The sequence below is a fragment of the Ammospiza caudacuta genome, chromosome 25 (genome assembly GCF_027887145.1).
Source record: "Ammospiza caudacuta isolate bAmmCau1 chromosome 25, bAmmCau1.pri, whole genome shotgun sequence".
Classification (NCBI taxonomy): Eukaryota; Metazoa; Chordata; class Aves; order Passeriformes; family Passerellidae; genus Ammospiza; species Ammospiza caudacuta.
In genome coordinates this window covers 7,818,266-7,833,878 of record NC_080617.1, presented here as the reverse complement: position 1 = coordinate 7,833,878, position 15,613 = coordinate 7,818,266, and the positions used below count along the sequence as shown (strand labels likewise).

General features: G+C 49.3%; 1 protein-coding gene across 3 annotated transcripts; it reads right to left on the bottom strand.

Moving 5' to 3' along the window:
• Positions 1-1,374: 1,374 nt before the first annotated feature.
• Positions 1,375-15,613, bottom strand: FAM76A (family with sequence similarity 76 member A). Of its 3 annotated transcripts, none has more exons than XR_009275691.1 (10): positions 15,517-15,613; positions 14,416-14,480; positions 13,566-13,620; positions 12,860-13,012; positions 11,795-11,952; positions 11,321-11,407; positions 5,140-5,275; positions 4,597-4,698; positions 3,076-3,273; positions 1,375-2,937 (listed from the first exon to the last, which is right to left on the bottom strand). XR_009275691.1 is itself a non-coding variant. In XM_058819927.1 (10 exons), exons 1-10 carry the CDS (start codon positions 15,595-15,597, stop codon positions 3,187-3,189), a joined length of 1,056 nt encoding a protein of 351 aa, XP_058675910.1. In that variant the 5' UTR covers positions 15,598-15,613; the 3' UTR covers positions 1,375-3,186. The 3 variants fall into 3 exon arrangements, 2 of the variants coding, with proteins under 2 accessions (XP_058675910.1, XP_058675909.1); XM_058819927.1 differs by adding an exon at positions 10,383-10,514 and having other exon boundaries at positions 1,375-3,273; XM_058819926.1 differs by having other exon boundaries at positions 1,375-3,273.

Here is a 15,613-nt window from a genome sequence, read left to right as displayed (position 1 = left end):
GAGAGGGGGAGGCTGCCTCTGTTCTCCCCTTTCTGCTCCCCAAAAAGCTCTGGATATTAGAGGGACAGGGCTGTGGGTGTGCATCAGGCGATGATCCAGCTGGAGAGATGGGCTCGAGATGCTGCCAAATATTTAATATAAAAATATCCCATCAGAAGACATGAAGGTCTGTGCCAGGAGGACATTTGTCCCACAGACAAGTCCTGCATGTTGAGCAGGGCTAGGAGGGGCCAAGCACCGCTGGGCGGGCACAGAACTCTAGGTTTTGGGGCAGCACGGGATCCCCCATCTGTCCCTCACCCCTGGTCAGCCCACCAAGCACGAGGTTACCTGCAGCACTTTTCCCAGGTGGCTCCTGCTGGCTCGGGCTGTCAGCAGCATCTCCCTCCTGCCACAGCAGCCTCCCAGGCTGGGAGCCAGGAGCAGGCCATGCTGGCCAGTGCAAAACAGCTTCAGCACCCCACAGAATCATGGAATTGTTCTGTTCAGAAAGCTCTCTAAGATCATAGAGTTTAACTATTACCCCAGGATGGCCAAGGCCACCACTAACCCATGTCCCCAAGTGCCACATCTGCATGGCTTTTAAATCTCTCCAGGGACATAAAAACAAGCAAGGGTGGGTAATTATTTTGGGACTGACAGTGCTCTGGTTACCATCCTGCTGACTGGAAAAATCTGGTGCTCCAGGAAAGCTGAACAGCAAGGGAAGCCCAATTGCTCAAGGTGTGTTACCTTGGAGGGAGGTTGGCTGGGGACAACTCCTGCTTTTTTCAGCAGCTGGTGGCTTTGGGCAGCCCAGATTCTGAGAAGGAAGGGAAGCAGCTGAGACCATACAGGTACACTGAGGGAACACCTGGGGCAGGTAGACATGGAAGATTGTTTCAGTGTCTCCTTTCCTTACATGCTCGGCTCAAAGATCAGCATGCTCCATGTGCGCCAGGAGACTGGATATGAATAAGGAAAACAGTCAAAGCTAAAACCCTTTTAGACTCCCAGACCTCTGGAGATTTCCTTGGAAAAAGATGAGAGGCAGCCAAATTTTCTTCATGGAAATCTCATGGGAAAAGGGAAAGCCTCCATGCCAAAGGAGCAGGTCCCTCTGTCTGTGCCAGTTGTATCCCCTTGCCAAGATCAGGAATACATCTCGTCAGATACAGCCGGATGGGCCCAGGGAAGCTGGATGTAACCAAGTAACCAGGATCCTAGCAACAGGCTTGATGGGAGGATTTAAAGATAGAAAAAAAAGTAGGAGCAAAGCAAACAACGGGAAAATATTGTCTCCCCAAACTCCCCAAACTCCCAACCCTAGAGCAGGAGATAAATCAGCTCCAGGCAGGGCGAGGTACTTTGGTTGTTTTGGTTTTTTCCCTTTTCAAAGCAAACAAAGTATCAGTCACAGATGAGGATTTTTTTAAACCACTTTTACAGGTGTCATTTGTACAAATCAAAGCATCCCTTGAAAATCTCATCATTACAAACATACAAAGAAACGATGTTGGTGCTACAAATCAGCTATGCAACGGCAGGAGCAATTTATCACGATTAAAAACCCTACTGAACAGTATTTACAGGGCCTTTCTCCCTCTTTTTATTTCTTTATGTTGAGGGAAGGAAAAAAGCAAAGCCCACAGTTAAAAAAACTCCCACCAATGCACTTCATTTTCTAAAAGTATAAAACTGGGTGAGTTTTGCCACACTCAGGCAAAGTGTAACAATTTCTGGTTTTGCTTGTTTTCACATGAAAAGTCTCTTATAAAAACCAAAAACAAACCCATGGCAGTGTCCAATGAAATGTGCTCCTTCCATGCCAGAAGCAAACATCATCCCAAAAAAGTGCCTTTGAGTAAAATCAACTTTAGTAACAAATAAGAAACAAAAGGATGAAAAAAGTAATCACAAGCTCTAGTTAAAAGCTTCATCAAAGCCCTGACGGAGCAGCCGCCCTGCAGCAAAAGCGTGAGTTCTCTTACCTACCTCCAGCCCCTGCCGGGGGTCTCCAAGCCCTGAGATGTTTCTCCACGCCCTGACTGGCGCTCGGGATGTCGAGGAGCTCCTGCCAGCCCGGAGTTGTGTGGTGCTCCCCCTCCAAGTGCTGTTTATCCACCACCATCACCCCAAAAGAGGTGCCTGGGGGGACCCAGCCCAGCTGGTCTGGCTGTAAGGGTCAGTGGCAGCCGCGCTGTTTTGGGGCAGCACATCCCTGGTACAGGGAACTCTCATAGCCCTTTGATCCTGCTGGTTTGGAATCAGCAGTGAGAAAAATCCCTGGAGTGCCCCAAAAAACACTCCCTGGCTTGGGTTGCTGCCTGAGTAAGTGCTTTCCTGGAGCCAACCTGGCCCCTGCATCTGGAAGGGGCAGGGAAAGGGGGAAGAGAGGGAATATCCGAGCCTTGAACTCTCTGTGTAAAGAAATGGAGTAAGAGACACTTGATCACACCAAGCTGCAGAAATCATCAAAATCCCAGACGTCACCACATAACCAGGGCACTGGGCGGGTGGGGGAATTCTAGGTGGGTTGGGGGCTGTATCATTCCACTTTGGCTCCCAACCCAAAAGCTCTGATCAGAAAAACAAGGAAACACAAAACCGGGCAGTTTGGTTTGCCAAGTTGACAGAGAAAATAAGAAAAAAACCAAAACAAAACACAAAAATCTTCCAAGATAAATACATGGCCCCCATTTTGGAAGCATCTTCAAAAAGCTGGATCAACTGTTGTCAGCAGTGGCACAACCTTCCAGGAATACCTGTTGGGCTGGTGAGTTCTCAGCTCTCTTTTGAAGAAGGAACAGTTCAAGGGAAAAAAAATTCAGCTCCCACCACACGCAGCTCCCATTTTATCTGCAGAACAACTGGCCATGGCAATTCCCTCACAGCAGCAGGCTGGGAACCAGCAAGGAGCCACTAATGCAGCAGGTTCCTGTTTGCTCATGGAAAGGGCTGGCAGTGGTAGCAACTGGTTAGGAAAAGATTTCTTCCAGAAAACAGTACTTCAGGGGGAATTTAGGAAAGCTGGGACCTCTCCCCATGGACTGAAACTGGCCACACTCAAGCATGCTGTCAGAAGGTAACACGCACCAGGAATCCCATGGAGTCCACAAGACAGAGGTTTGGGCTTCCAGCCATCCTGCAGGCCTCCCACACTCCTCGGCTAGTGCAGGGGAAAGCTCCCAGGCTGGGGGCTTGGCTTTAAGGGGAGGTTATTGCTCCTGACTTCTCAGGCTTTTTGCCTTTTGACAGGGCAGCTGCTTGCTTCAGGAGTTCTCTGTTCTTGGCCTGGAAATGGGGAAATGGGTATTTAGTGGCATGGATCATCACTAGCTCTTGGGATCCCTGTGCAGAAGCTGCTGACATCCTGCACACAGCTGGAAAGGGGGCACAGATGTTGAGCTCACCTCTAACCTCCTAGAGAGGGCTCTCCCATCCCAGCCCCACAGGAAAAGACAACTACAAAATGACAGAACCCACGAGACCGTTCAAAAATTTATCCTATGAACAGTTCAAAGTACCTACAATACACTGAGAGGATCTGAACTTTGATTTTGCAGCCATTGAAAAAGATTTCCAGAGACTCAACCAATAGCAGCAGAAATAAAACATCTGGACACCAGAGAGTTCAGGGCAGTCCCAGCATGAGCTGAGCACAGACATGGAAAGCCCCAAGAGAGGGAAGTGGCTGGGACACACCTGCTCCTGGATCTGATGCTCCTTTACCTTCAGAAACAGCACACCCAGCCCTCTCCACACTACATCCCAGCATTCCACATGCCCTGTGAAGGGATTCTGGCAGGCACCAGCACTCTGACAGTTGGAGGCCTCCAGCCTGCCTTCCACTGGGATACTTCCCCAGAGTGGGTGTGGATGGAGGAGGGGCTGTTTCCTCAGGGGCAACAGAAGCCTTTTGTCTCATCCCCTCCCAGCTCTCATTGCTGGGGCTTTAGATCTTTGTATACCCAAAGTAATTAAACGGCGCAAAGTTCATTTCTGTGTCTGATTTCTTCCCCTTTGACCTGATCCCTTCGGTGGCTCAAGCTATTCATACTGATAGTCTGCTGTGTTTCCAGCCATGACAAGAATCTTGCTCTCCCTGCTTCCATCAGCTCAGGGACTTCTTTATTTGGACTAGAGATACAGGGTGAAAAGAACTGCCAATTGTTCCTTTGTTCTCTCTGGTTACTGCTCACACAAATCACAGGGAGGTGATTTAGAGGCTCAGGGAGCTGACAAAGGTTCTGCAGACTGGAGAAACAGGTTCAAACCTGATTTTGGCAATAAGTAAAATGAGTCCAATGGCTCCTGTCTAGTCCATAAGGGACACAACATAGCACTTTAAACACAGTAAGTGTGAGCCTGAGTAGAGAGCAGCAAGGTAGGTGTAAAATGGTGGTTGGGATGCAATGCAGAGCTGAGGAGGGGCTTGCCTGGCAGCACAGAGGCTGTAGGACACGGCTGAGAAACATTAGCAGAGCTCTGTGTGCAGTAGCTCACAGGGTGTCCTGATCAGGAGTGTCCTCAGTCCCTCCTGGACACAGCTCAGGAATGTCCTCAGTCACTCCTGGATACAACACAGCTCAGCAGTTAAACTGACAATGCTGTCACCTGTAACTGCTCCATGACCTCCTTGTGTGTCTTCTCCATTTGGTTCATCTTTGCCCTCATCTGTGATTCCTGGTACTGCAGGTCAGCTTTCAGCTCCGTGATCTGTGTAGAAACCAGGAAGGAGCAAGTGAGCTGGAAGAGGCAACAGCTGCCCTCCCCACAGAACCCTCTGCTGTGGAAAGTGTCTCTACAGAAGGCGTGTGAGACTGGCTGAGGTCACAGACATGCTGGCAGTGCTGAGGGACTGCAATGAGACCAGAACTGTGTCACTGAGAGCACAGAGCAACTGCAAGGGCCAGCACTGCATTTCTCCAAGCAGCAGCATGTTTATTCCCAGTCTTGCCCACACACAGAGGTCTCCAAGAAAGTGGTCAGGAAATGACCCTTTATGAAATGAGATCCCCTGGGTGGGTCCAGAGGGCCTCTTTGGCTTTGGAAAGGAGGCAGCCTGGAAACAGCCAGACATGTTAACTCCAAAATAAAAAGCCAGGCTGTGTCAGAGTGTGATCTGTGAGAACGTGTCAGCCAAGTCAAGGACTGTACCTTCTTCTCCTTCTCCAAAATCATCTGATCCTTCTGGTGAAGCATCTTTTTTAAAGTAGCCACTTCCTCCTTCAGCTGGGCAATGATGACAAAGTGGTCGGTGCCAGGGGAGTCCAGGGCGAGGTCCGGAGAAAAACTGCAGCAAAAAACAGGGAGAGGCCCTCAACAAAACTCTCCTCTTCACCAGGCAGGGAAACTCCCACGGATGCTCTCAAAGGAGAGTGGGAATCATTTCATGATCATTCATGACCCTTTTTGAAACCAGAGAGCTGAAGACAGCAATCAGAGAGATAATTAAAATTTACACTTCCCTTTGGAAGTCTCTTTGCTCACAAGCAGTCCTTGGATGCACTGCAGAACTTCCCACTGAATGAAAACAAATATTCTGGCAAGGAGGGGACATGAAAGAGAAACAAATAATCTCCAAGTTCAACAAACAGAGCAAAAGGAAACAGCTAAATTTTTCTGAGCAAGGAAAAGGGGTAAAAAACATACTGGACCTCGTAATATGATTCTGCCATGATAAAGCAATTTAGGGAGAAGCTTCATTATTCCAGAGTAGGAAAAACTCTCCAGGAAGACAGAGAACTAGCTGAGCACATCACCTGTACACCACCAGGTACTCTAAATCTGAGCAACCATCAGCAGAACTATCTGTGCATGAGTCACTGCTGCACTGGTAAATCACAAACCTCCCTAGGAGACACCAGCGACCCAGGCAGGCACATGCAGTTCTGTGCTATGGGAATATGCAGACCATAAGATACAACAAGCTGCAGCCACAAGACCCAGGGAGCCCACCTGATTTTTCCCTGCCCTCTGTTCCATCCCTAAAGCTGATTTTTACCTCCTCGTGCTAAGTGGGCAGCACACTCCCAGCCACTTGCACCTGAAACTGCTATATAAAAATTGAACAGTAATAAGACAACAAAGCTCCACCTAGAAGATTACTTCAAGTCTGGCTGTTATCAGATAAATAGAAATAAATCATCAGGGTAACCCAAAGCCTGACTTTTTTTTTAAAAGCTTCCAGAGTAGGTCAACACTCAGCTTTAAAGCTGGGAGCTGCAGCAGAGTGGAACAAGCATGGTCTCAACCCAAAATTCTGCCTCTCTCCAGGATGTTTCTACCTCTGAGCTTCCAGTCCCCAACCTGTACCCTAAGGCAGAGAGTATTTGCTGCTCACTTCACACGGGGTCTCCACCAGCACCTGGAAATGATCCATTTTCTAATTAAAAGCACTACAGTCTGCTGCGACAGGACTCGTTAGTAAGGATGTGGCAGGGGAAAAGGCTCGCTCCCCACTGTGCTGGGGATCTGCAGAGGGAAACAAAGCAGAGGCAGCTTCCCAGATCTGAGAGCCAGAGGATGGCCCTGAGGCACTGGGAGAGAAAACCTGGCAGAGGAAAACTCAGAACTGAGGGTCTGCAGGAGACAGCCCGGAGCAGAGGAGCCCTGCATGGCTAAAACATGCTGACAGCAGAGTCCACACTAAGATGTGGCAGCTCTCTGGGCACACTGGATCCAGCTCTGGGCTAGGCAGAGAGGTTCATACCCACACACTAGCACAGAACAACTCCCATTTTAAAGCTTTCCCAATAGTTTTCCCAAGTGGAGGCTGTGCAAGATGATGCTGTGTGCTCCAGCAACTTTCTATGTGCAAGCACATTATTAACAGCAGCTTTAATTTCCCACTCACTGCAAATATGCTGGGGAGGAGAGAAATAAATTTTAAAAAATAACAACAACAGTAACCAACAGCACAGAGAAAAGAGGCTTCCTCACTAATTCCCTCTGGCTGAAAACAATCCCTAGACACACCATTCCTTTGCCCAGGCACGCTTCCCTCCTGCCATGCCCTGGGGTGATAAAGAGTGCCAGGGGATGCCCACAATTCCCTGAGCAGCTCCAGCATGAAAAAATTCCCTGCCCAGCAACTGCTGCTGCCCAGCAAAGCCAGGAAGGCGAGAGCCAGCCCTGCCACCCAGTCGGGAGACGGAAGGGACAGGAGGGCCACCAGCCTGCACAGAGCACCATCCCTGGGGCTTCTGCATCCACCAGAGGGGAACCTGAGCCAGCTTGAGACCTCCTCCTGGACGGGTATAAAATACCAGACTGGTATTTTCCTGTCCAGCTGCTGCAAAATGCCCCTTCAAATGCGTTAAGGTGCTAAATAAAGAAGCAGATTTTTTTTTCCTCTTCCTTGGTATTTTTTTAAAGACTGACAAGATAGTAATGAAAGATTCCTCGGTCTTAAACCCCATGTTACAGAAGCAGCCTGTGACTCCAAAATTTGAAGGAAAACTGCCATACACAAGTTAGTCTTTTCCTTTAACAAACAGATCAAGAATTAAAACAACCAACCAAAAAAAAAGCCATTTCCTCTACAAATAAACTCAAGATCCAGCCCCTTGGGATAGGTCAGGGGGACATGAGCTCTCCATGTCTGAACAGCCTAAAAGGCACACTGTTAATTAAAGGGAAATTACGAGCTCCTGTTGTTTTTAGCAGAGACAGAAGACAAAAATGGAGCTGTTCCCAAGGCACCTGCCTCTCTCTATTGATTGGAACAGAAACCAAATCGATTGCCTTAAACTCCACACCTGTTAAATGGCAGAAATTAGGCAAGGCAAATGCCAAGATTAAAGATTTTGCTATTCAAGTCAGGCTGGCATGAAGAAGCAGAGACCAGGCACTAAACCAGCATCCACATTTTACCTTAGACAAAAAGCACCTGCAGAGCTGCCTCCAGCTCTGAGCCCCCAACATCAAAAGGATGTGGGACTGCTGGAACAAGCCCAGAGGAGGCCATGGAGATGTTCCAAGAGCTGGGAGAGCTGAAGGTGCTCAGCCTGGAGAAGAGAAGGCTTTGGGGAAACCTTAGAGCCCATTCCAAAGCCTAAAGGGGATCCAGGAGAGCTGGAGAGGAACTGGGGACAAGGGCCTGAAGTGCCAGAACAAGGGGGAATGGCTTCCTGCTGCCAGAAGGGAGGGACAGATTCCTTGGGAAGGAATTCTTCCCTGTGAGGGTGGTGAAGCCCTGGCAGAGTTTACCCAGAGCAGCTGTGGCTGCCCCTGGATCCCTGCAAGGGTCTAAGGTCAGGTTGGAGGGGCCTTGGAGCAACCTGGGATGGTGGAAGATGTCCCTGCCCATGGCAAGGGGCAGAATGAGATGAGCTTTAAGGTCCCTTCCAACCCAAACCATTCTGGGATTCTATGTTTTTTCATAGAATCAGTGCACTCAGTGCAGTACAGCCCAAGTCACAGAGCTTTAAACTATGCCAGGACTTTCCTATGCAAATAAGAATCTTTTACAAATGAACTTCACTGCTGAGCATCCTGAGGCACTGCTGCCCTCCCCCTGCCAGCAGTGCTGTCACTGCCTGGTGTTACAAGTACAATTTAGCAGCTTGTCTGCAGTGACAGGAGAAGGGACTGCAGTGTGCTCATCTGCAGAGTCTGCAGCATAAAAACACTTTGCCAGCATTAGCACAGACAATGGGGACACCAAGACTGCCCCAGTTAGGACCAGCAGAGCTGCAGGGGCTGGAGGTGAAGCCAGTGTGCTGGGCACTGGCAGCACAGAAGGATTAGTAAGACCAAGTCTGCTGCAAGATGTGCTGCGAGTCACTGGGAGAGAAAACTACTCCCAGTGCAGCAGCAACAGAGCTGTTTGCTCCTCCCAGAACTCACCCAGAACAAACCATTCAATATCCTTTAAATGACTGCTGGAAATCACCCTGTCCACATATCATAGCTATTGTGAGCAACAATCATGCTGAAATATGTAAACAGAGGGAATTCAGTATGACACAGTAAAGGAATTTCTACCATATCCAAAAAGAAGCAGTAATTTCAGAGAAACTGGACCCTGACTGAAGGTGTTGCCAAAGTCAACTGAGCTCAAACATGCCCAAATTTTGCCCAGTTGAGGGCTACACCAGAGGTTTGGCTGGAGCTGGGGTACAGGATGTTGGGGCTGATCTCAGCAGGGAGGAGGTGCTGGTTGAGTCAGTTTACTCCAGACTCTGCTGCTGCAAACACCCTTGTGCTGCAGCAGACCTTTACTCTCTGCTCAGGATGTGTCCCACACACCAGTGTGACTCTGGGAGGGACAATCTGGTAGTTGTATAAAGGGGGGGGATTTGGGGGCTCACTCTCATAAAAGAACCCTCAGCCACTCCAAACCCACATTAAGGAACCCCCATTATTACTCCTCTCAGGACGTGCAGCCATTTGTCTATTTAAGGCAGCTTCAGATTGCCTTTTCTCCTGCATGTCGCTGAAGCTCTTCAGTTGCTAAATTTACACTTGGTTTGTTACTGGAACTCATCAAAAAAAGCCTGTGGCAAGGCCTACAGCCTTGGCAGGAGCCAGACTGACAATATCTGTCATGAGAGCAAAAGGAAGGCCCTTGATTCCTTCAATACATGCTCCTGCTTTCCAAACACACGGCTGACCAACCCAGAGCACAGGTCATTTTGCTTTTCGGGTATTTTCAAGCCAGCAGGGCTGTTACAATGAGTTGTGAGATCTCAGCCCAGGATCTAATGAGGAGATAAAAACAGCTGATGCTGTCCTACAGCCCAGAGCAGCGGCCTCTCTGACGGGCTGCACCAGTTCTACCAGGGCCCTGTTTCCATTCTCTCCTCAGGCTGCACCAGCACTGAAGGCAATGGAATTCTAACCCCTCCACACTCAGCCACGGCTCCTAAGTCACAATTAGTCCTTAAATTTTTCCAGCTTTTAACTGAAAATGCTGTTCAGATGATAAAAGGTATTTCACACCTCTCCGTGGGTGCCACTGCCCTATAAAATTATTAAAGTTCTATTTCACAGAATCATAGAATCCCAGAATGGTTTGGGTCAAAGGGACCTTAAAGCTCATCTTGTTCTGCCCCCTGCCACGGGCAGTGTCATCTTCCACTAGATGAGGCTGCCCTAAGCCCCATCCAATCTGGCCATGAACACTTCCAGGAAGGGCATTTCCCACAGGAGCATTTTACAGTGACAAGGTGTCAACAGTACCTATAGGAGAGATCTGTGATCTCAGAGACACTGAAGGCAGGTAGCGATTAATTAATTACCAGACCAGTGTCTTTAACAAACCCTTTGGCACCAACTGTGCTCTGGTCCATGCTCCCAAATCCCTGCTGTTCAGAAAGAGATCTGTTGAGAGGGGCAGTTCCCGTGTAGGAGGCAGTTCCCAGGGAGGGAGGGGAGAAAACAATGGGTGATCTCACTTCAGGATGTCAATGCCTTGAGCAACAGGACAATGGTGGGCCCCGAGAGTCTGTTGGGAAGCAGCCCACTGCGCCAACGTGGACGGGGCCCTCTGGATAAGGGGGCAAAGCATCTCGGGAGAGGAAGGAACGCTGAGAATCAGAGAGGAAAGGCAGGAATGAAAATATGCATGCACAAGACCATAAAAATACAAATCCATCTCAATCTCCTGTTTCTGCTAGTGACTCCCATTCTGCTGCACAGGTGGCCAGCATCAACATGATCCAGCATCAAGTGTGACAACAGAATGGGGTGGATGCTTTGCTAGAATCAGAGAACCATGGAATGGTTTGGGCAGGAACGAATCCTAAAGAGCATCTTGTTCCATCCCCTTGCCATGGGAAGGGACACCTTCCACTAGACCAAGCTGCTCCATGACACATCCAACCTGGCCTGGAACACCACCAGGATGGGGACTCCACAACCTTTCAAGCAAAGCTGTTTGATTGCTTGTCTCTCCCCCAAAAGCAGGAGGGGACATAGGAAGTGGGTCTGGATCTTCTCCTGTCCTCTGAGGCTCTCCCTGCAGATCAGTCTGACAGACCTAAAAGCACAAAACCTGCAGACCTCACCAGCCCCTCTCTCCCTGTGGCTGCAGGAGAGATGATAAAGTTAGTTTGGCTGCAGTTTTCCTGACAGTTGGGGAGCTCAGCCAACACCACCTTGGTCCTGCTCCATCCAAGCAGGTACAGGTACTCAGTATTCTCTTCCTCTTCAAATCTATGTCTAGGTTCCAAGTAGCACTGCCTTGCCAGGTTCTAGGACAACCCCTCGAGGTCTTAAAGCCCAAGGCCTCTGCTCTAGCATAAGGGCTTCCTGTTATTCACACACAGCTCTGCCTTACATAAACTCAGCAAACAAACCACTCGCCCACAATTTCCCCATGTAACAGGCTCACCTGTCACCATTGGCTGATATGGCATCAAACTTGGCTTTCTTCTTTGGGATTTCATTCTGAATGGAAGACGTGGATAAGGTTTTCTGGCTAGAAAAAGGAGGAAATTGTATGTCAGAACCTGAATGACTTTCAGTCTAAGACAGAGAGGCAGATAAATATTCCCACCCACTTTGATCCTATTAAAACAGTATTTCCCATTGCTAAACCGATAAAAAAATCATTCCTTGAAGAGTAGCTGGAGACTAAAAATAAACAGAAAACAATGAGTCAGAGCAGTATGTAGGTGAAGAACTCCTGCTTAAAATCCACATTTTAATCATTAAATTTTACAAATGCAACTTTGCTCTCACAGTGTACAAGTTCAGTAAGTTGGATCACTAAGAAGCACAAGGCTGTACCAGCACAGTGAAGCAAAGCGTGACTTAGCCAGACTGTCCTGAGCTCAGACCATGCCCAAACCCCTCCTAAGGTTACCTGTTATAGTGGCTGCCACTGCTGAGCCTACTGAACTGCTCCTTCTCCTGCAGGCTGCCTCGGGAAGAACTGCTCAGGTGTTTGCACTGCTCTTTGGTCTTCTGCAGGACTCGTTTATAGGACAGTGTGCACAACCAGCACAGCAGCTTTCCATCCACCTGGAACAGGAGACAGAAAGAAGCTTTGGTCTTTTTTCTGCCCACAAAGCAAATACAGAAAAGACAAGAAGCACCTTCAGGCTTAGGGTTGCATATGAACAAGCAGGGACTCAATCCTCTGAATGGACAGGCAGTCACTGGAGACCAAAACAGCAAGGGTGTCTGCTCCAGGATGCTCAGCAGGGCACCCTTTATGGCTGCAGCACTCCAAACAACAGATCAACAGATGTTTACAGTTTGCCTCGAGAAGACACAGCTCCTACACAGCACTCAGGGTGTTTGAGCAAAGGGTGTACAGAAACCATGAAGGGGTTTCCTGGTGGAGGTATGACACTTGTAGGTCCTCAGGCTATTGAACAAATATAATTCTCCATCCCTCTCCTCACAGCCTCACACTTCATTCAGAGGTCTCTGCTTCTCTGCCAGCTCTTGGGCCAAATTCAAGAGATCTTTCTTAGAAGATCTGGCAGAGGGACACAGGGGTTCAAAGATTAAACAGCTCTAAACCAGAGCAAAGCTCAACTCTAGAAAACACTTTATAACCAAGAGATATGAATCATGGAATGGTTTGGGTTGAAAGCAACCTTAAACCCCACCCAGTCCCCCCTGCCATGGCAGGGACACCTTCCACTGTCCCAGGCTGCTCCCAGCCCTGTCCAGCCTGGCCTTGGGCACTGCCCAGGCATCCAGGGGCAGCCACAGCTGCTCTGGGCACCTGTGCCAGGGCCTGCCCACCCTCCCAGGGAGGAATTTCCTCCCAGTATTCCATCTAACCCTGCCATCTGGCAGTGGGAAGCCTTTGCCCATGTCCTGTCAGAAACGCTGCAGAAGATGTAAAGAAGATGGAGAGAGGATCAATGTGATCAGCCCTTTTACCTTTTTAGTCTTCTTTAACACAAATACTGACCTTCTTCCTGTCATCCTTCCGGTCGAAGGCGCACTGCTGCTTGCACTGCTCACACGAGTGAGGAGGGCCGTACTTTTTCTCTGAGTTGGTGCAACGCTGGCACTTGTTTCCAATAAAAGCTGCTATGATGTTGCAGTACTGGCAGGGTTTTGGCTTTAAAAAATAAGAACAACTGCTATAGCCTTCTAACTACAGTAGTACACTGCTTGTTCCCATTCTCCCCATAATTTCAAACTTTTATTTCCTTATTCTACACAGAGTATAATGCTGATCCAGGAGACAAAACTTCATTTGGATCCCTAGCCTCCAGCTAAGTGTATTTAGCCATGGCACTCAGACCATTTATCAAGTGCTATGAAACCTTTACAAAAAATAACAAAATAGAACCAATCAAAATCTCTATTTCAGATTTCAGACAAGCAGGAAATAAAGATTTAACACTGCTTCCTGCAGCAATCTCAGTCTGTGTAAGCACAGTCTTGTTTCTACTGGGTGTCAAACAGATAACTTCCTGGCCTCAAATGATGCAAAGCTCTTTTTTGTGCCAAAAGAATAGAAAAAGTAAAAGCCATTTAAGTGACCCATATTATTGATCAGTCATGCTCTTACAGCTGAGCCAGTCCATAAACTGCTCTGAGATTTCAGCAGGACAAAGACAAGAGAGATGAAAGGAAGAGAGGCTGGGGAGGCTGAGCCCCTCACTTACTGTGCCATAGAGCTTCACGTTCTGAGCACACTTCTTGCATATCGTGTTGGTTTTGCTGTGAAGAAGGACAGATCATTCTATCAACACATTCCAACAGAAATGAAACCTCTGTGTTTAGGGTGCCTGGCTCAGATCCCAGGATCCCTGCTTAGGCTCCCAGCCTCCTCTCAGCTCTGCCTCTGGTGGTGAGGCCGGATTCAACCTCTCTAGCGACTCAGATACCAAAATGCTTTTCCCATCCCCATCTGGCTGAGGATAAATGGCCAAAAATTACAAAGGAGGTGTCTTTTAATTAAGGCATCTCCAGATGACACCCGGTTTTTGTCCATACAAACACAGGATTTCATCACTGACTAATTTGCAGCATGAGTGATTCAGCATCAGGGCAGGCTCTGCTCTGGAGGTCATGGCAGGAGAGGGCAGAGGTATATTTGTCCAACAAACACAGGAAGGAACACCTCACACAACAGCCACACACAGCCCTGGGATTTACCAATCCTCCCTCTGACAGCTTCACAACTTGTCAAAATACAAAAAAACATGAGTCCAGCTGGAGGACACACAGCAGGAAATAAATGTTAGATACCAGACATCAGGCAAGAGGAAAACTCATGGAAAAATGCATCTGAGCTCTGACTGAAAAAAAACCCCAAGCAAAAGGTGTGATCCAAGTGCACTACAGACACTGCAACTCGCCCAGCAGATCTTTGGAGGTGGCCAAAGGTCTCCCAAGTTCTCCACAGCAACAATCTACAGGTTAAGGCTCAGTCACTGAAGGTGTGGAGCATTACAGCTCCCGAGGTGTGATCATTCTGCCTGAAACCTGGATCTCCCCAGCTCAAGCATTTACCTTTCCTGCTGGAATTCAGTCCTGCAGTAAGTGCATTTAACAATGGGATGAGCAATCCGGCACTCCTGCAACAACAGAGGTGTTTCATGAGCTGCAGTGCTGCTCCCCAAGCCCCAGATCTCCTGCTGCCCTCCACTCCCACCACATACACACATTTGCAAGCATTCCCTCCCTGTACAGTCATGCTGAGAGAAGAGGAAGGGTGCTGGGAATGCCGTGTGTCACAGGGGAGCCAGGTGTGCCTCACACCCACAGAGCAGGGTCACGGGGCAGCCCGGCTCCCAGGGCAGGAACACACAGCTCTGCCTCAGGTGTTCGCCAGTTCCCTGTACATCTGGCTGTGCTCTCCTCTCATCTCAGCTTCCCCAGATTTCCCCACGTTCACCTGCCTTGTCCCAGCCTCAGTGGTCCCAGGCTACTCCAGTTCCTGTTCCATGTTCCCTATTTCACCCAATCTTGTTCTTCCCCACCCTGTCAGGCTGTCTCCAAAACCCACCTTACTCCTTTCAGGACACCATCAAACCTCCTAGAGAGGTCTCCAGATCCCCTCAGGCCTTTGCTCAGGAACAGCTCCCACCTCCCCTCTGTTCCCCACACCAGCCCCATGACTTCCACTGCAGCACCTCCAAACTGCCTTCGGTGCCCCCGGGCCCCCCTGACAATGAGCTCCCCTAAAGAGCCCTTCAACACAACCCCCTAGCAGGTTCAGGGCTTTAGCCCCATGCTCCAGCCCCTCAAAACCTCCCCAAAGCTCGCCGGCCCTCACACACTCTCCCACTGCTACCCCACAGACCCCAAACACACACCTCAAGGCCCCACTCTTCATAAATACTCCCAGGATCTCCCCACTAACAGCCCTTCAGTTCTTCTAAGACTGCAGACCCCTTAAAAACCTTGCTGCTCTCCCTCACAAACAAGCTCCAGGAGGCCCTTTACCCCTCAGACCCCTCAAAGCCTCTCACAGACCACCCCCCTCAAATTCCCTCACAGATCACCCCCCACTTCCCTCAGAGCCCTCCTCAGACTCCTCTCCCATCAGCCTCCTCCCACATTAGCCCCCATAAGCCCCCTCGCAGCGCGCCCCCAGCCCCTCTCCTGGACCTTGCAGAGCTGCTGGCCCTGGCTGAGCGCCTCGAAGGGGAAGCGCTGGTGGCACTTGGTGCAGGCGTACAGCGCCGCCATCCCGCCGCCCCGCTGA

What these genes read in the sequence shown, in the direction of transcription:
- FAM76A (XM_058819927.1), bottom strand. Translation starts at nt 15,597, where the DNA reads ATGGCGGCGCTGTACGCCTGCACCAAGTGCCACCAGCGCTTCCCCTTC. An exon ending in AGGGCCAGCAGCTCTGCAAG is followed by an intron (nt 14,481 to 15,516) that starts GTCCAGGAGAGG and finishes CTGTTGTTGCAG; the next exon opens with GAGTGCCGGATTGCTCATCC. An exon ending in ACTGAATTCCAGCAGGAAAG is followed by an intron (nt 13,621 to 14,415) that starts GTAAATGCTTGA and finishes CCTTCTTCACAG; the next exon opens with CAAAACCAACACGATATGCA.